Below are 18870 nucleotides of genomic sequence, written 5' to 3' on the forward strand. Positions count from 1 at the left end.
GAAGAAAGTACCTTTTTTAGTCAATACCATATCTTAATTTGAACTCTCTTCCACAACAAATTTCGATTCAAGCTCATCCACCACCATTTTTTGGTCAAAAACAAAAGAAGAAACAATGGGTCTTCAGGCTATCCCCATCACCATGGTTTTTGTTGTTGAATTCAAGAGCTTCTTCATTGGGAGAAGGGCCAGGGCATGCTAGGATGCCTTACTGCTCTTCTCTGGGATGGTGGATGGGGGTTATGGGGATAGTGGGCATTGCTGTTTTTTTTTTTTTTTTTTTTTTTCATCCAATAGGTTGAGAGTCAATGGGAGTTTTGGAAGCTTTTTTCAATGACTAAATTTTTCAAGGAAAAAACCCTTTTATTTTTCTTTCTTTTTCTTATGATTGAAAGCCTTTGTTTGTTACCATATTATTTTTACAAAGTTAAGAAAGGGTTTTTGTAGGACAAAACAAGAGTAAGGTATGAAACAGTCTTTTTATCTGTCAAAATTAGGTGGATTGTACTATGTTACGAAAAATTAAAAGTTAAAGGTAGTGAATTGCAAAAATTAGAAGTTTAGGGTGTAGTGCTCAATTTGGAAATAGTTCATAGGTGCAAAGTGCAATTAACCCTAGATTTTATATGATTAAAAATTATAAGTCATTAAGATTATTTATTAAATAATAGTTGAATTCAACTTGGATATGTTTCACCTTTATAACTATTATTATGATTGGCATTGATGTGTATAATATCCATTAATTGTAGTTTAATGCTATAAGTTGTTATAAGAATACCATTAATAAAGTTCATTAAATTTAATTTTTATTGCAATTTAAATAAATAAATTTCCAACATAAAACTCTTTGTCTACCCTTGAACTTCATCTCCTATTACATTTTGTATTAAAGTTTCCTACTCAATACTAATGGACACATACTAAAAAGGTTCTCTTAAGGCTTAATTTACTTTTATTCTGAAAAAAAAGAGACTCGTTGTACTTTTTAAGAGACTCATAGTACCAATTTATTACGTTTTGTTTCATGTTTAAAAACTTGGATATTTTGCACATAAAATTCATTTTTCTTTCTTTTAATAAATAAAAAAAGTAAGAAATCTTTCATTTTTTGTAACTGCTAGCATGTTTGATATTGTTTATTAATGAAATGCAATGCGATTTGCCTATTTATTAGAGAGTGTAATTTTGGCATTACAAAAACTAATATCATTTTTTTGCTTACATTATTAACAACTAAGATTCACCATTCTTCTTTTTTTGATCTAATTCACCATAACTCAAGGGAAAACAATTTTTTGTTCTTGTAACTATTGGCATAATTGGTATTAATTATTAATGAAATGCAAGGAGTTGGTTGTTCTTTTTTTTTTGTTTAATTTACTACAACTCAAGGAATATTTTTTAAAAATTGTTAGCATAATACTTATTAATTATTAAGGAAATGTAATGCAATTTGTCTATTTATTGATGTCAAAGGCAATTTTGATATCACAAAAATTAACATTAATTTTTGCTTACACTCTTACACACCAAGACTCATCATACTTTTTGTAAGGTAACAATAGATTGAGAGAGAGAGGCGAGACGAGGAGCATGGAACAATTGTATAAGATGAGCTTAAAATTTACCTGTAAAAGATTTAGTACATAACTCGATTTGATAAAAATTTGTTTGAGTTTGAATTCACTAATAAGCAAATTAAATTTGCATACAATTTTAAACTCGTCAGAATAAATAAATAAGCTAAAATAATGTTGTGTTCAATTTGATTAAACTCAGTTAAAATGAAAATTTTAAGAAGGAAATTTTTGGGTATGACGATGACCTTCAACGTTGTTTTTTTGAGAAGACCCTGACTTTGTGAAGTATCTCCATTTAACTCTCGAGACATTTTTTTCTTTTCAAATTGTCCCTCAAAATTTTGTGAAATTGTTAACCCTTTGAGCGGGCTCGTGCCTGTGGCGCAAATCTCTTTCCGTCTAGTTTAATGCCTAAACTGAATGAAATGACAAAAGATTTACACTTTTAAGAGTTTTTTTTTTTCTTTCATCATCTTATGAAGCCACAGAATTTCGCAAATAAACCTAATTCTCGAACAATCCTCAAAACCGACAACTTGTGAGGACGTCAGGAGACTTATCTACCAAATCCCCCAACCCCCAAGAGGGATGTGGGATAGAAACCCCACAGGACAGCCTCTAGGGTAACTTTAAGAGTTATATGGGATACACTTTTAAGAGTTATATGACCTTAAAAGTGAAAAGTAGCAACAGTAGACTGACGTTGGTTTTGTGAGTAACTTGAACGGGGGAAACGTTTACATCGCTGATGAGGGCCACTTGAAGAGGTATGATGAGATGATGTCCATAGCTGCTTTGGTGATGATCTCTTTCAAGTATCTACTTTACATCCGGGAGATGGCAGCAAAGGCACCTGACCTACAAACCCTTTCCTCACTCCGACCAGCATGTCACACTCGACGTATATACCATAACGACCGGTCCTGATAGCACCAGCCTTGTATCTCAGCTTTCCCAACAGTACCAATCTCAGAGCCACCACTCCATAAGCCTCGTCCATGGCCAGGCCGTTGGACACCTCCGGCGAAACGGGAACAGAAGCTCCACCCAGCACCGGGGACATAATCACCGTGCTCTTCGTCTCGTGATACAAAGGTGGCAGCATCACGGGAGGGGTGATGGCCTGGTCTCTGTAGGAGACAAAAGCCGAAAGCTGATCGTAGAAAAAGGAGACTCGCCGGTTAGAGTTCCTGGTGGTGAGTGTGAACTGCATGGTGGCCGACAAGAAGGGAGGAGCCGTTGCGTTGAGATCAAAGACTGCAGCACTAACCACCCTGAACTTTGGCTTGTGGGGACGATACACCAACCATAATATGAGAGCGGTGATGCCGGCCAGGACGAGGAAGGTGATTAGGAAAGAGCATATGGCTCGGCCGCGACCACGTTTAAGTACAGCTGCAGAAGAGCGATTAAAGTAGCCCCTCCGTGAACACCGCTTGCAACCTTCGTCGACACACTTTTCATGGCTCATGCTTAGAGAATTCCACTAGCTAGCTTATTCCTGCCTGCCCGCAGCTAGCTCTGGTGCTTCTTTTCCGCTGCAGCTAGCTAGTAATGTGACATATGAAAAATACTCTCTATTAATTTAGGAAGGGAGAGGGGGAGTACTGATAGAGATGAGAGAGGGAGGGAGGAGAAGCTATTAAAGCTGAACCGGCTTAGAAGGACCGGAGGAATTAAAAGGGAAGTGGGTACTACCAGGAAGTGGAAATCGGTGGTGGCAAGTGGATGAGAGAAAAAGGCACCGCAACTCGCAATTGCAGGAGGGAAGAGAGAATAATACCGGGGGTCAAGGAAAAAAGGAAAAGCGAGTTAAAGAGGATTCGATTCTGCTACATATATGCTATTATTTCATAAAATTCCTTTCCGGTTACTACTACGTACCAGTAGTATTTTTTACTCCTCCTGATGATGGCATCAATGTATAGTCCACGTTTTATCTTTTCAATGGGTTCGCAAAGCAAAGGAAAAGGAAAAATGGTATTTTTTTTTTTGTCAGTAACCATACATTTGTATAATTTAGTCTATCCTAATTTAGGGGGAAGAGAAAGCCTAAGGAGACTGTGGTAGGGACTAGTGAAAATACAGACCCAACTAGACCAAGAAAATGCTCTGGCACAATCCTTAGATTTTTTTCGCTGCAAATGAGGTTTGAACCCTCACCTACAGTCCAAGGTTCCTGGTGGCCACCGAGCCTGGAAAAATGGTACTTAAGTGTTAGAATAATCAGTAAGAGAACACTTTCCATGCAACACCCTCGCATTTTAATTGTTAGAAACTTTTCTTTTGTGCGGTGAGAGATATTTACGTTTAACTAACTCATACTACATTTTTGCATTAACTTTTCTGTTATTGAGCTCTCATATTTATTGTGCTTGCACTTTGAAAGTAAACTGGAAAAAAATTTGCAACTGGAAATGTCTGCCACGAAATGAATAACAACACGTTAAGCAACCACATAATCAGATAAAAAACTGTGCCAGAAAAGCCAATTTCAGCCGACATTCGGACATGACTCGAAAAGTGTAGCACCGTGCATGAATTTGGTTACGTGGCCTCCCCTTCTTCTGCTTCACTTCTTCGTGTCCTCCTCCTCTCGATTTGGTTTCGTGCTCCACCGTCAGTGCATGGATGGATCATTCGTCCTGCTATACGTCAGGACCCTTTTGGTTTGCAGGTTTATAGAGAAAAAATAGAATAATTTTTCAAATTCACAACTTTACGATCATTTCTGTCACATACATACTCTTATCAACAAATATTAATACCGTACCTTTTCAGATCTTCTTCTAAGAGAAAAAAAAAGTCACTTTTTTAATCGTATAGACACTCTTATCGAACAACTGCCAAATAATAAGAACATTCTTACAAATGCAATGGAAACGAAGCAAGAATTTGTGGTTTCACTTTTTCTTCTTTTCTTTCAGATCTGAAATTTTCGAAATTTATTTTATCAGATCTCAAGCTCTCAACTCGATACACGGGCAGTGAATTTGGCAGGATAAGATGTTTGTTGGACTCAAAGTAATTGATATCATTTTAAATAGAATAAAGATTCTCAATATAATATTTATTATTTTTTTCAGATTTGGTGTATCCGGATGCTACTGTAAAAAAATAAAAGCACTATATCTAATTAATTATCTTATGTCTCTCAGGTGACATTGTTTAATTGAAGAGACTTGATTGATTATTTGGGTACTTGGATTTTAACTCATATTGTATCTGGTTCTTCTCTAACCATTCTTTTCAATAATTTCTCTCTCTTCTAAAAACTTTTATCTTTCTAAAACAATTAAAATTATTTTTCCTCATAGTTTCTGAAATCTGGATTAATTTTACTTACTGTCATTATTGGTATATTTATTAACGCTGATAAAAACTAAATATTCATTCATGAGAAGATTAATCGCTGTATCTTTTGCATTTAATTGAGTACGAGCATGCAGTGCTATGTTTATAGTCATTATAAAAATTTTACTTATCTCAAAGAATACCTATCAAGTTTTTGAGATGCGTCGGTAGTATTTCATGAATATTACATTATTACAAGTGTGTATAGAAGTTTTTAAAAATTGGAATAATAGTTAGACACTCAGAATACATTAATTTTTAAAAAAATTAATGTTAATGAATGTCGATTTGAATTATACATGTTTGCAAAATTTTACAACTAATGGTAAAAATAAAAAAAAATTTTAAAAAAAAGGTGCTAGGGCACGGCCAAATTACTAATCAAAAGTTAATTTACTGAGGCACCGAATCTGGGCACAAAGCATTCTGACTTTTGGCTGCAGACTGATGTATGGGAGTAAACGATCCGAGAATCGATCTCGATTCAAGTATACGGATTGTTAAAGAGATTAGGAAAAGAGTTTTAATACTATCAAATAAGTATATTTTATTAATTAGTTTGAATTTTACGTAAAACTATCCCTATTATTTTATAGTTTCCTTGTTTTGATTTTTATTATTTTAAACTTTGTTTCTATTTTCTAAATCAGGATTTGGCTCCTCTTTTCATTTCTCACAATACACATTTAGATACATGACATGTATATTTATTTACTCGTAAAGGACATGATCATTTTAAGTTATTCTAACAATTGTTAATAAATGAGAACACATATCATGCATTCAAATGTATACTGCGAGAAATGGAGAGAGAATTCACAACATAGGTGCCAAGTACAACTATTTTAGAATACTTTTTAAAGTTTTAACCTACAATTTTAACAAATTTCTTTTCTTATGTGTGTTTTCAGTTCTTTTAAAGTTTTGATCTAATAAAAAGCAGAGATTATTCTTATTTAAGCAAGGATTTTCTTAATCATTAATAATATATTTATCATTTCTTATATCAAAATTATCTCTCAATTTCTTTCAACATGTTCAGATTCAAAAGTCCTTCTCCTAGATAGTTTGATATTTGAATGGACACTTTCAGACATAAAATAGTCTTAGAGACCTTCCAAAGTTAATTTATGAAATGAGATAAACCTGTTAATAAAAGAATTCTTAAACAAGTTTTTGTTATTAGATCGTCTTTCTTAGAGAACTAGATATAATAAAATTTTGAATTAAAATTAAACATCAAACAACTAGAATATTAAATATCCAAAAGATTTTTAGATATCAAATATGAACTTACAATCACAAAAGATGCCAATACAACTTATGCTAGAAATTTATATAATACTAGGAAGAAAGTTCTATCAACAAAGATACGAGAATAATACTATCAAGAAAAAAGACAATTTTTGCAATATCAATCTAAGAAGTATTTTAGATCGATCTACTGGAGCTAGATTCTTTAAATGCTGAATTTTGGTCTTGCAAAGCTCTCTCTAGTTTCTTCTACAGGACCTATCCATTCTCTTCAAACTCTTCTTCTTTTATACTTGAATTGTTGGACTGTAGTTAATGCTAGCTGAATGAGCAATTATTTTTTGCTTTAAATATCAACTAAAATTTTTATCTTCAAAGAGTATCCAATGCTAGATGATAACATTTTCAATGACAAGATTAAATAATGGACAATTTGATTACTTACTCTTTTGATTTTTTCTACCCAAGTTGGCCGACAACTTTATTAGTGTTCCAACATATTGTCCAAATTTTGGAATCCTTCATTTGCTAGATCATATTCATCTTGGTTTTGAATCTCTTGAAAAAAAAATTTCATATGAAATTCCACCAATTATTCCAACCTAGTTCTCAACAGAAATTTTATATCACAAAATTTTCATCCGTATTAGATCTTTTGATGGTCATCTTCTTGGCAATCACTGTGAACGGGGTTTATTTCAAAATTTATTCTGAGATTTCTACATGTCTATGAATAATTTTCAAAAAGTATCATTCAAATTCTTTTATTGTGAGATTTTTACATGCCTGCGAATAATTTTCAAAAAGTATCATCGGTCTAATTTGATGTTCATTTTAAATGATACGGTATTGCGCTGATTTACATATTCCATGGATAAATTCTTGTCCATAGTTAAATATGATAAGTTCTACACATTTGAATTGATCATGGCTAAACAACTAATCTACCACGTATACCAATTTTCTGCCAAACTAATCTGGATAAAAAAAAATTAATAATTGAACAAACTCATAATCCATGAGCTTTTGAGGAGTAAAAGTTACGATTTATCCCTCTACGTTTAATTGTAGCTGTTTATATACATCCAAAAAATATAAAAACCTTATAGATGCTATATGTCAATTGACATTTGCAATTTTATGTTTCTAAGGGAAGCTTGACAAAAAAGATCCATTCTAAAACAAGCACTTTGAAATCTATAATGTGTATCCCAGGTAAATAGCATACCAATTGGATAGAATTTAGATTTCAGGACTTCTCATAAAAATTCTTGGAAGGTGATCATCCAATTAATCTCGTTGTTTTGGGATTTTCTGTTGATCATTTTTTGAATTTCTACAGAAAATTGTGCCAAGGTTTTCTATCTAAAAGAGAAAGATCTAATTCTCTTTTTTTTTTTCTATTTCTTCTGGATTGAGAAAATGAAAGAAAAATCCAGCTGTTTTCATAATCATTTAGATTTACAATTAGAAAATGACTATACAAACATACAAATAGATGCAAGTGTACTAGACAGGGAAGTCATATTATTAGTTAAACCCAAAAAATATAGTAATAAAAATGAAAAAAATTGTAGATATACTTCTGAAAAATATAAAGAATTTGGATTATCTAGCCCAAATTATGAAATTCTACGGCTAATTAATGCCCAAAAAACCTTTAGACTTTAAACAAACCATTTAGTATTAGTACTTACTATGAAGCTATAGTAAAATTCTATAATAATGAGAAAAATTGAATAGCAAAAAACAACAAAATTTTGTAAATACAATAACTAGAAATCGTTACCGGGTAATATTTGAACATATTAAAGGAAAATATAATGGTTTAGCAAATTATTTATTTGGAAACGTTGCTCACTTTATTTGTTGTGATTTTGTAGATGAAAGGCAAGAACTTAATCTTTGTTCAGATCTCGCGAATTTGAATTTTATCCATCTGGTATGCTATTCACTTTGAATACATGCTACCGAACTCAAAGTACCTATTTTAAAATTATCCTTTTTACCAAATACTTTCTCTTAACAGACAAAACTAAGAGTGTTATTTGATATATAACATCTTTAAGATTTCTATATATCTAAATATATATAAATTGCTATGACTAAACGTAGAGGGACAAATAGTAACTCTCACTACCCAAAACTATAGATTTGTTCATTGATTAATTTTTTATGATCCAAACCAGAGAAATCAGTTTTGCAGAAAATTAACATATGCAATAAATTCATTGTTTAGTCTAGATCAATGCAAACACGTAGAAACTATCATATTTAGCAAATGACCAAATTTTATCGATGGAATATGCCAACCAGCGCAACATCATATAATCTTGGATGGATATCGAGCTAAATTGATGATACTTTTTGAAAGTTATTTATGAGCATGTAAAAAATCTCACAATAAAAGAACAAAAGATCAAATTAGTCATTGAATTGTAAGACAAATTGCATATGCCAGACTTAAAGAAATGAACCCCGTTCATAGTGGTCGTTAGTAGCATTAGAAAATTACTATCAAAAGATTTACTGCGAATGGAAATTTCTAAATGCAACATTTCTACAAATAGCTCATTTGGAAGAATTGTTGGAACTCCTTATGGAAGAAATTTTTCTGGAGATATAAAATCAAGATGAAGACAACCAAGATAAAAATGATCTAGCAAACTTCATAAGTAGTGAAGGACTCCAAAATTTGAATAATATGTTGGAGCAATAATAAAGTTGTCTGCTAACATGAGCAGAAAAAAGCGAAAGAATAAGCAATCAAATTGCCCACCACTTCATCCTACTGTTAACAAATATTATCATCTAACATTGGATACCTTTAGAAGATAGAATCTTATCAGATATTTAAAGAAAGAAGCACTGCTAATTCAGCCGGTGCTAACTACAATCTAACAATTCAAGCATAAAAGAACGGACATGTTCTCGAGGAGAGACTAGAAAGAGCTTTGCAAGAAGAAAATTAGGCATTTAAAGAATCTAGTTTCAGTAAGCCAATCTAAAACACTTCTTTGATTGATATTGTAAAAACTGTCTTTTTTTTAGTATTATTTTTGTTATATCTTCGTTGATAAAGCTTTCTTCTCAATATCTTACAAACTTCCAACACAAGTCGTATCAACATCTTCTGTGATTGTAAGTAAGTTCATATCTAATATTTATAAATCTTTTGGATATTTAATATTCTAATTGTTTGATGTTTAGTTTCAATCTAGAATTTTATGATATCTAGTTCTCCAAAAAGGTTGTTCTAATAACAACAAATTGTCCAAGAATTCTTCCATTAATAAGTCTATCTCATTTTATATGTTAAAATTATAAATTAATTTTAGAAAGCCTTTGAGTCTATTCCATGTCTAGAAGTACTCAATTGGGTATTGAACCAGAAGAAGGGTTTTTGAATATGAATATGCCTAAAGAAATTGAGAGATAATTTTAATACAAAAAAGGATAAACTTATTATTAGTGACTGAAAAAAATCCCTACTTCAATAGGAATAACCCCTACTTTTTATTAGATCAAAACCTTAAAAACAACTGAAAACACTCACGAAAGAAGAAATCTGTCAAGGTTGTAGGCGCGGAACTTTGAAAAGTATTTTAGAACAATTTAGAAAATAGAAACAAAATAAGTCTAAAATAATAAGAATAGAGACAAGGAAACTGTAAAATAATTGTGATAGTTTTACATAAAATTCAACGTAACTAATAAAATATACTTGTTTGATATTATTAAAAGCTCTTTCTCTAATACCTTTAGCAATCCATATACTTTGAACTCGATTCGAGTTTGACACTCAGATCGTTTACACCTCTAGATTGACGTTGACTAAAATCAGCAAAACAAACTGTAGCTATTAGGAGCGCTGTGGAACACTCATAAATCTGAATCAAGGTACCAAAGGACTTTGCCAGATTACAGGAAGGATGAATCGGTCAAAAAAAATAGTCGAGACAGAAGGGGAAGCCAACTCTTCCTAAGAGTTTTATTAGCAATTTTCACCATGAAGCAATGAGACTGACGAATCAGATTCAATCGATCTTCTGCACAGATGATCAGCAAATGGGCATCTAATCTAATGAAGTAAACAGTTACTTCTCCAAATTTATACATTTGCCCAGTCCGTCTATTTCGGTCTCATAAACGCACATAAAATCTTATAAAACTGCTACCTTCCATTTGGTAATGCTTAGTAAAATGCCTAGAAATATGTCAAGAGCTAAATATGCTTAGAAATATCTTAGGCGTCATCAATTTTGCCCAAGAAGTTTTCGCTGGTAGGAAGTTGTATGAGCTAAACAAACTTCCATAAACTCATCTAACCATCAAAGTTATGCATCTAAGGATTGAGAAGCTCAAAGTCCAGCACTCTCACTCAAATAACAAACATCTGCAATTCCAGTTTATGGTTATTTACACCATTTACCTTAATTGAACAGATACCGTCACTTTCCTTCCTCTACCATGTTTGGGTGGCTTGAATCCTAACTCTTTGTCCAAATAAAGGTAAAGGAAATGGATATTTTATTTATGGAACTTTAGGCATATGAATTGAACTCATTTTTTCAGAAACTACCTTCAAACATCTCAAGTTACCATACCTCACGCTACATCCCCACAAACAGAATTGAATATCACCCAGCCAGCCAAACTTTCAAGTAGAAAGAAAAGAAAAGAAAAAAAAAGGTAAATAGGAGAAATTACATTCCTCGTTCACCTTCACAAATTGAAGTGATTGCAGTTGGAAGTCTAAGGAGCAAATACTCAATCAGTCTCAAGAGGAAGAGTTCAGTGGGATGATAGAAGTAGGTGGAATGAGGACTATGCTGGAAAACCAGCAAACAAAACAAGCACAATTGCTTCACTTTGGCTAACTACACAAGGTTTAGGAGCCTGGCTTTGGGAAAGATTGTGTTTGATTCTTTATAAAAAACAGGATAATTGACTTACATCCTAGAGAAGTATCATCATGGGTTGTTGGGATCTATTGGAATTGAAATCCCATAAGTCAGTATGATCTAACAATCAATGGAATATTTGCTGACCGATTCCATGATACTACCAAAGTTTATTAATACACCATATGTAATACTACTTGTTTGTCCTTCAACAGGTCTAGTTGTTAAGTAGTGTAATCATCTATCAGATTTCATAATGTCAGCAACATAGTACAATATCTAAATTATGCAAGCATGTCCAATAATTTTCAGCATATACTAGGTAAATTTGGATCGTGATCATGAATCTAGAAAATATAGGTATTGACTCAGTGAAACTGAACAAGCATGAGAAGATGAAGCACTGTTACACGAAGGACATTGACCATTTAGATACAGTTCAGTACTTATACTTCTCTGGCAAGACAGAAAACAAAAACGTAATCTGCAGGTACTCTAACAAATCTTTTGTTGATAGGGATTATAGAAGCAGGGAACCAGCAAGGAAATGATTTTAACATAAATATGAAAATGTGTATAATGAAAGCAAAAGCATTATGGATAGGTTAACACCATGCAGCGGTGCAGCCACAGCAGTAAAAGAACAACTATGGAAGAGCTCAACATATCAGGTCTATCTCCTGCAAGCAAAATTGAAGGTTTCATGTACCAAACCCACAGCAGGCCTCCTAATAGGAAAAAATTGTTCTACCAAGGAGCATGAGTCATTAACCAGAAGATACACACAATTTAATTATTTTGATCGGGAACTTCATTATAGATGCTCTATCTATATCAAAGGCGAAAGGCATTTAAAGCCCTATTAAATCCAAATCCAGCATGAAGTACAACTTCTCAGCACATGCTAATCACAAAAGTAAATTTGTCAAGGATCATGACATTATGTAATCTACTGTTCAGATTTGGAATGAGTATCTTTAGCTGAGATGGAAGCATAGGCGAACATGTAAAGCAAATGTGAGCTAGGCGAGTGAGTTACCTGTTTAATTCCATCTCCGTCTGTTAAAGGAAATTATCATCAATTTCTAAATTCGCAACTCTGATGAGAAATCTTTGAGAATTTGAAACAGAAAAAAAATGTGGCGGTGAGCAAACTCAGGAAATCTTTGAAAAAACATCTCTGACCAGTAGTTTCCTACTACAGAAATCCTGCAAAGCAAATTGTTAAATGAATATTTTGGAGAGGAAAAAAACGAGGAGCCGTAAGATGGCAAAAGTTGCAAGAACGGGAATTAAACTTAACTATGCCATCCAAGGACAAAGCAGCCTCCCGCTCTGAAGCAGAGGAAAAGGAGAGAAACCCAAAAACACGCGTCTTTCCAGTTTTACGATCGTGGAGCAGTCTAGCACTAACCACAGTCCCAAACTGGGAAAACAAGTTTCTCAAATCTGCAGGTGTAACAGACCAGGCTAGATTGCCAACATAAATCTTGTAAGGGCTTTCAAACATGAAATCCCGTCGGGTGGACAAATTGACAGGCCCGAGATTATGACGGGAACTGCCCCTGGTCATTTGAGTGGAAAACCTCACCCGCATTTCACGCCCGCCAACATCCTTCGGCGCACATATGAGAAAAGGCGAATCAGGATCAGCAACGCAGAAGGGCGGCACTAAACCAAAAATACAAAGGGAAAGAGAAGAAAATTTTAAAAAATCTGGGCATCGCAAAAACAGTACACTACTCACTGAGGCATCAAGAGCAGCAATTGCAGCATTGGCCTCGGCGATCGAGCTCATGGTGACATAACCGCATCCCCGACTAATACCCGTTTCAGCATCCCTAGAAACCTAAAGCAAACAAAGGCAAAAACAAAAAGACTCCACAGACTCAAAATTAGGATCAAACACATAAAAAAGGCACAGCTCAAGCTAAAGTCCATCTTTGAATTTTAGAAGGAGGACGGAAATTAAATACCTCAACAGACTGAACAGTACCATAAGGTGTAAAGATTTCAACAAGCTCAGAAATGCCATAGTTTCTGGGCAGATTGCAAACATAGAGTTGAGAATTAGAAGAAGAAGACAATTCTTTAGCTTGTAGAGAGAGGAGGTGGTAGTCTTGGTCTTGGTCTTCTTGGAGGATTGCTCTAGTTAATCCTGGAGAAGGAGCAGACAGCAGGTAGTACTTTGAGAGAGAGAAAGTGACGGCGAGGCTGATGGTGCTGCTACAGCACCATGGCTTCCTACGACGCAACTCGTCAACAACGGAACAACTTTTCCATGGGAAGGCCAAAAAGGGCGCCGGAGTCAGAGTGGACTTCCCAACCACAACAACCATTGCGCGTCTTCAATACAACTAGTCTAATCCGATGACCCTTTTCAGCCCCGTTTCTTCATTCGTCTATTCTCCCTCTTTATTAACATATCTAGTCTATGCGCGAATGCCGTTGTTTTCAATTGGGCTTCAATTGCTGACGTGGCTTCCTTGCATTGGTTGATTGGTGATCGTCTGGCCCGTGGGATTCCAATTTGATGTCGTCCAGCCCGCATGAGAATTGGACGTTTGCTGATTGTGCGCGAATGCCATTGTTTCCAATTGAGTTTTAATTGCTGACATGGCACAATTTTATTGGCCAATTGGTGATCGTCCTCCGTTGATTGAGCTGATGAATTGAATTGAGGACAAAATCGAGATTTCACGCCTTAATGAATAGGTAGGGTTCCTGAGAGTCTTTGCTTGTTGCTTCTGCTTGCGCCGCTTGTTCTACCAGTCTCCTCACCTCCCTTTTTCCAAAACACCTCTATTTCCTTTTGTCTCATCCGAGAGTATGACTGACCGCCTCCATTCCTTCCATGGATTTCCTCCATTTTTTTCTCTGAAAAAAAGAAAAGAAACAGACTAACAACACACCGCATCTATTCTCCCTTTCTTCTATATTTTTCCCCTCTTTTAAAGATTATTCAAAAAAAATGATGCTCAAAACGCACCTTTTATTCTCTCTCTTTTTTTGCCCTTTTTGCTCCTTACTCTGAGATAGGAGAACCTCGAAAATTTGGTCGATCTTGTTTGCTCAACTGCTCACATTTGGATTTTCTTTTTCTGTTTCTGATCTCCATTCCTTTTCCTCATAAACCTATGATTTTTTCCCTCTTTCTACATAGAAAAATTTCTATTTTCTCTCAATTATTTTTCTCTTTATTGGGACATAATTACCTTGGAGATCTTTCTTATCTGATTTATTTTCGATCCGTTGATCTCGCCATTTTTTAGTTTCAAAATTTTCCTTATTTTGACTGATTTTCTTTATTCTCTAAGCAATTTCATGTTTGTTTCAGGGTGCAAGTTTAAGGTTTGCATTTTATTATCTGGTATCTTCAATCTCTACAGAACCCGCCAGGTAAGAGATCTCACATGATGTTTATTTTTCTCATGGCTTTTTTGACTATGATAATTTTTTGTTATGGAATTTTTTTGTGATTATCTCAGGTTTAAAAAAACACAAGGAAGGCCACTCAAGGAGGAATTACAGTTAGTATCTTGCCTTTTCATTTTTTTGGGTTATTTGTTTTTCTCTTTATTGGGACATAATTACCTTGGAGATCTTTCTTATCTGATTTATTTTCGATCCGCTGATCTAGCCATTTTTTAGTTTTAAAATTTTCCTTTATTTTGACTGATTTTCTTTATTCTCTAATCAATTTCATGTTTGTTTCAGGGTGCAAGTTTAAGGTTTGCTTTTTATTATCTGGTATCTTCAATCTCTACAGAACCCGCCAGGTAAGAGATCTCACATGATGTTTATTTTTCTCATGGCTTTTTAGACTATGATTATTTTTTCTTATGGAATTTTTTTGTGATTATCTCAGGTAAAAAAAACACAAGGAAGGCCATTGAAGGAGGAATTACAGTTAATTTCTTGCCCTTTTATATTTTTTGGGTTATTTGGTTGTGATAAATAGTATTTTTCTTTACTCGTTTCTTCCTTCAACTATAATATGAGAAAATCCAATATTGTTCATACTGGTATCAACTATTTTTTTGTTAGAAAAGTTATAGATCTAAAGCTTCGTTCCAACCATATTTATTTGTTGCCCCCATCCTCCTTTCTGAGCGCATATTATATTAGAGATGAAAAATAATCATTATAGGGTTTTCTTTTGTATGGAATAAAATTTGATCATATTTCTCCCAAGGACGGCTTTAAGGTATCCTGCAATTTGGGGCTCTCTTTCTGGAAAATTTTGTTTATTGCATGTGAATTAATTTCTTCGATCTCTTTTTTTTTTCTTCTTTTGGTTGGCAGTGATCTCTCCATACCTTTGCTACTGGTTTTATTGGTCTAAGTTTTAATAGTTCTCATGGAGTTGTATTTATATTTACTTAGTTTGCTTTTTTTTTTACGTTTCTTTGAGAGCCCTTATACAAACTTATGATTTGTGTGATTTGCTGGTTTACTTTCAACTACTACATTTCTCATTGTCTTTGGTTAATTATTTAATAACCATCTATTTTACTTATTTGTTTTCAGGTTCTCTTTGTGAACTCTTTACCCTTTCTTCCATATTTTTCTTGCACGATGAGGTGGAATAGTTACAAGCTATCAAAATGTATCGCTTCAAGAGGTGGAAACATTCTCAATTCTGATATTTTTGTATCGAGCACAAGAATGTATAGAAGGTCTGTTGCTCTATCATGTACTTAATTGTATTTTAGCACATTTCAATTCCAAGTAAATAAGCTCATTTTATGCTTTCTTTTTTTGGAATATTTGGCTTATGTTTGGGTTTAGCTTGAAGTTATAGTCCCTTTTGTGATTTGTCCCTCATCCTTCAACCGGTGGATTATGTTTAGTTGATCTGTTGGATTATGTTTATTAGATTTAATGACTCATGGTTTCTTTTTTTATTAACAAGACCTTTATTCTTCTGATATTTTGCCTCTTAGAAAGTATTTTGTGTCATTGATATTTTTTATCTGATTTATATTTTTATGTTATTGCCTTTGTAGGAAGAAAGATGATAGCACCTACCTTTCATTTTTTTCTGTTCTATAGAGGTATATTCATTTGAAGTTTTTTTTTAACTCTTTTTGGCTGATAAGAATGTTCTTTTGATTTCTGTTTCTCAAGTCTCAAATCTTTTGAATTTTTTTTGTCTTACCATTATTTTTTGTAGGAAGCAAGAGGAATTTATCACTGTCTAAAAAAAAAGATAAACATTTTTTGAGTAAATAGACTCGTCAAAAAAGAACACTGGATATTCAAAATGCTATCTGAGTAGCAGTATGAGTTAGTAATCAAGGTGCTCATACCTAATGACCTTAATTTTTGTGATTTATCCCTTTTGATAATTGGTGACTTCATGTTAGTGTTTCTTTTGCGTTTTAGATTGTGGCCAACTATTGGTTGTTTTATAATGATTATAGAAGAATCAGGTTTTAGATTTAGAAAGGTTTTTTTTCAATAACATAATTCTACTAAATCTACTACGTGGTTGGAGATGTGGTAAAATTATCATATCACATTGTTTGGAAACTTTCTTGTGTTGTTATAAGAAGTACGAAAAGTTTTCAGAAAATGCTGATTTATTCTTGTAAATATTTTCCTTTTTGACTTATCAGATATTCCCAGAATTCTTATGTAATTCAACGTGTCCTTTTATGTAGTAGATTGCATTTGGATCCATTTGCTTAAGGTGATCCAAATCCTTTCATGTATTCACCGATGATGCAACAAAAGTAACTTTAAAAGTATTTTTGGTCCTTAATTGTTGCTATTGTAAGGTTTAGGTCCTTTGTTTAGGTTTTAGATTTAGAAAGCCTTTTTTCTAATAATAGTTCTCCTGTATCTGCTATGTTGTTTGGAAATGTGGTTGAATTATCATATCACATTGTTTGGAAACTTTCTTATGTTGTTATAGGAAGTACGAAAAGTTTTCAGAAAATGCTGATTTATTCTTGTAAATATTTTCCTTTTTGACTTATCAAATATTACCAGATTTCTTATGTAGTTCTACGTGTCCTTTTATGTAGTAGATTGCATTTTGATTCATTTGCTTAAGGTGGTCCGAACCCTTTCATGTATTCACCTATGATGCTGCAAAAGTAACTTTAAATGTTTTTTTGGTCCTTAATTGTTTGCTATTGTAAGTTTTAGGTCCTTTGTTATCTGTTTAGATTACAAACTATTTATTTACTTCAAAAAGTGGCTTAGGGACGATGTTTTGTCTTATTGCATCAATGTGATTTGGATGTGAAATTTTGAAAAAAAATTTAGGTGTTTAGTGCTTAATTCCTATTGTTTTACTTCTTTTTTGCGATTTAACATATGCTATGCTAGATTTGATGGTGTAGCATAAGAATTTTAACTATATTTATTTTCTACTAAATCCCAAATGTTTATTATGGGTTGAGATATTAAGATTTACAGCATAGTACAAAAGGATTTTGGAAATTGTTTTCTCAATGTTAATTTTATTTAGGCCCTTTTTTTTAACAAAAAAATGTTAATCTGTTTAGTGTAGATCCAAGGTTTTGTCGTCTTCATTTTTCCCCCCAATAAATTTGCTCTTGCCAGCATTTTTTATTCTAAGTCTTTGTTAGATGAAGGAAGAAAAGATAAAGGAGGCTACTTTTCTTCAGTAAGCCTGGATGATATGTTTTAATGTCCTTTTTTTTTGTGTGAACAGATTTTTTTCATTGTAACTGGCTGTAACTTTCTGCTTTCTTTGTCCTGTTATTGGTCTTTAAAAAAGTGAAGGGTGGAAATTTGAGACGGCATCCTATTTCCTCGAGATCCAAAGTTATTTTCTTTTACTTGTTTTACTTGCTCTGTTTTTATTGTTTTGATTTCTCTGTTTGAGAATCATACAACCTAAAGCTCAATTTCTTTTTTGCAGAATTCAACTCGGACATATAATTGCTTGTACACTTGCTGTTCGGCTTGTAGTTTTGCTTGTTTCCTTTTTCTAGAGATGTTAGTCTTGTTTTTGTTTTTTCAGTTTTTGGTTATTTGTCAACCTTATTGATGGGTTGCAAGATTTACTTTTCTTTTTTTTTTTATCAGCTCAGTAGTGGCAAGGAGAGTAAACTAATTTGTTTTCTTAGGTAATTTGTAGTTTGCCTTTTGTTGGAACTTTATTTTGGTTGGCAATGTCAACCTAGCAAGTTACCAGTGCCACAGGTAATGAAGCCATCCATTTGTTACAAAATAAAATGGGTATATTTGATGTTCTTTTTGTAACTATTGCAAAGATTTTGATACATTTTTATGTAACTTTTTATAATTAATTTTTTAATTTGAATAACTGGATGTTTCTGGGCAAGCTTGAAAATTACACCGCGCATCGCGCGGTGTTCTCCTCCTAGTAAAGGAAAAAGGGGGAAAAAGAGAGTGTCTATAAGTGTCCATTAAGGTTTGTGCTGAAAGACAAATCAAACGAGTCGATACTCAATTTTTGATTAGGTCGGAAAAAGTTCGTTTGAATTTAGTTCATCAGTTAATTAAATCAAATCAAGTTTCAATAGAATTTTGCATTTAAAATTTTCAAATTTGGCTTGATTAACATATAAATGAAATTTACATGTAAAAAATTCAACTGATTAACCTATGAATAGGTCAGGTATGCAGAATAACCTATCCTTCGTTTACAGAAAAAAAAAAGAATTAGATTAATAAATCAAATAATACATCATTTTTTCAAATGAATAAGAGTATTTACTCCTCCAACTATAAAAAACAATCAACAAAATAGAAAATCAAAACACGTTAGATAA

General features: G+C 33.2%; 3 protein-coding genes across 8 annotated transcripts; 1 reads left to right on the forward strand and 2 right to left on the reverse strand.

The window, feature by feature from the left end:
• Positions 1 to 2019: 2019 nt before the first annotated feature.
• LOC140037144 (NDR1/HIN1-like protein 12) lies at positions 2020 to 3054 on the reverse strand. Its single transcript, XM_072081348.1, has one exon. The coding sequence runs from the start codon at positions 3052 to 3054 to the stop codon at positions 2395 to 2397; it is 660 nt and encodes a 219-aa protein (XP_071937449.1). The 3' UTR covers positions 2020 to 2394.
• On the reverse strand, positions 2020 to 13591 carry LOC113728226 (28 kDa ribonucleoprotein, chloroplastic). 6 transcript variants are annotated; one of them, XM_072081342.1, is made up of 6 exons: positions 13072 to 13524; positions 12843 to 12944; positions 12399 to 12710; positions 12135 to 12304; positions 3282 to 3778; positions 2020 to 3131 (listed from the first exon to the last, which is right to left on the reverse strand). In XM_072081342.1, the coding sequence occupies exons 1-4, from the start codon at positions 13432 to 13434 to the stop codon at positions 12251 to 12253; spliced, it is 831 nt and encodes a 276-aa protein (XP_071937443.1). In that variant the 5' UTR covers positions 13435 to 13524; the 3' UTR covers positions 2020 to 3131; positions 3282 to 3778; positions 12135 to 12250. The 6 variants fall into 6 exon arrangements, with proteins under 6 accessions (XP_071937443.1, XP_027108589.1, XP_071937445.1 ...); XM_027252788.2 differs by having other exon boundaries at positions 2020 to 3778; XM_072081344.1 differs by lacking the exons at positions 2020 to 3131; positions 3282 to 3778 and adding an exon at positions 3965 to 4228.
• On the forward strand, positions 13538 to 18337 carry LOC113728225 (uncharacterized). Its single transcript, XM_072077915.1, has 7 exons — positions 13538 to 13589; positions 14447 to 14494; positions 14584 to 14625; positions 14813 to 14877; positions 14966 to 15004; positions 15626 to 15774; positions 17994 to 18337. Exons 1-7 carry the CDS (start codon positions 13538 to 13540, stop codon positions 18064 to 18066), a joined length of 468 nt encoding a protein of 155 aa, XP_071934016.1. The 3' UTR covers positions 18067 to 18337.
• The last annotated feature ends 533 nt before the right edge of the window (positions 18338 to 18870 follow it).

This window comes from Coffea arabica, chromosome 2e (genome assembly GCF_036785885.1).
Source record: "Coffea arabica cultivar ET-39 chromosome 2e, Coffea Arabica ET-39 HiFi, whole genome shotgun sequence".
NCBI lineage: Eukaryota > Viridiplantae > Streptophyta > Magnoliopsida > Gentianales > Rubiaceae > Coffea > Coffea arabica.

What these genes read in the sequence shown, in the direction of transcription:
- LOC113728225 (XM_072077915.1), top strand. Translation starts at nt 13,538, where the DNA reads ATGCCGTTGTTTTCAATTGGGCTTCAATTGCTGACGTGGCTTCCTTGC. An exon ending in GACGTGGCTTCCTTGCATTG is followed by an intron (nt 13,590 to 14,446) that starts GTTGATTGGTGA and finishes TGCAAGTTTAAG; the next exon opens with GTTTGCATTTTATTATCTGG. An exon ending in AGCACAAGAATGTATAGAAG is followed by an intron (nt 15,775 to 17,993) that starts GTCTGTTGCTCT and finishes TCTTTTTTGCAG; the next exon opens with AATTCAACTCGGACATATAA.
- LOC140037144 (XM_072081348.1), bottom strand. Translation starts at nt 3,054, where the DNA reads ATGAGCCATGAAAAGTGTGTCGACGAAGGTTGCAAGCGGTGTTCACGG.
- LOC113728226 (XM_072081342.1), bottom strand. Translation starts at nt 13,434, where the DNA reads ATGGTTGTTGTGGTTGGGAAGTCCACTCTGACTCCGGCGCCCTTTTTG. An exon ending in TTGCTGCTCTTGATGCCTCA is followed by an intron (nt 12,711 to 12,842) that starts GTGAGTAGTGTA and finishes TGTGCGCCGAAG; the next exon opens with GATGTTGGCGGGCGTGAAAT. An exon ending in CTTTGTCCTTGGATGGCATA is followed by an intron (nt 12,305 to 12,398) that starts GTTAAGTTTAAT and finishes TTTGCTTTGCAG; the next exon opens with GATTTCTGTAGTAGGAAACT.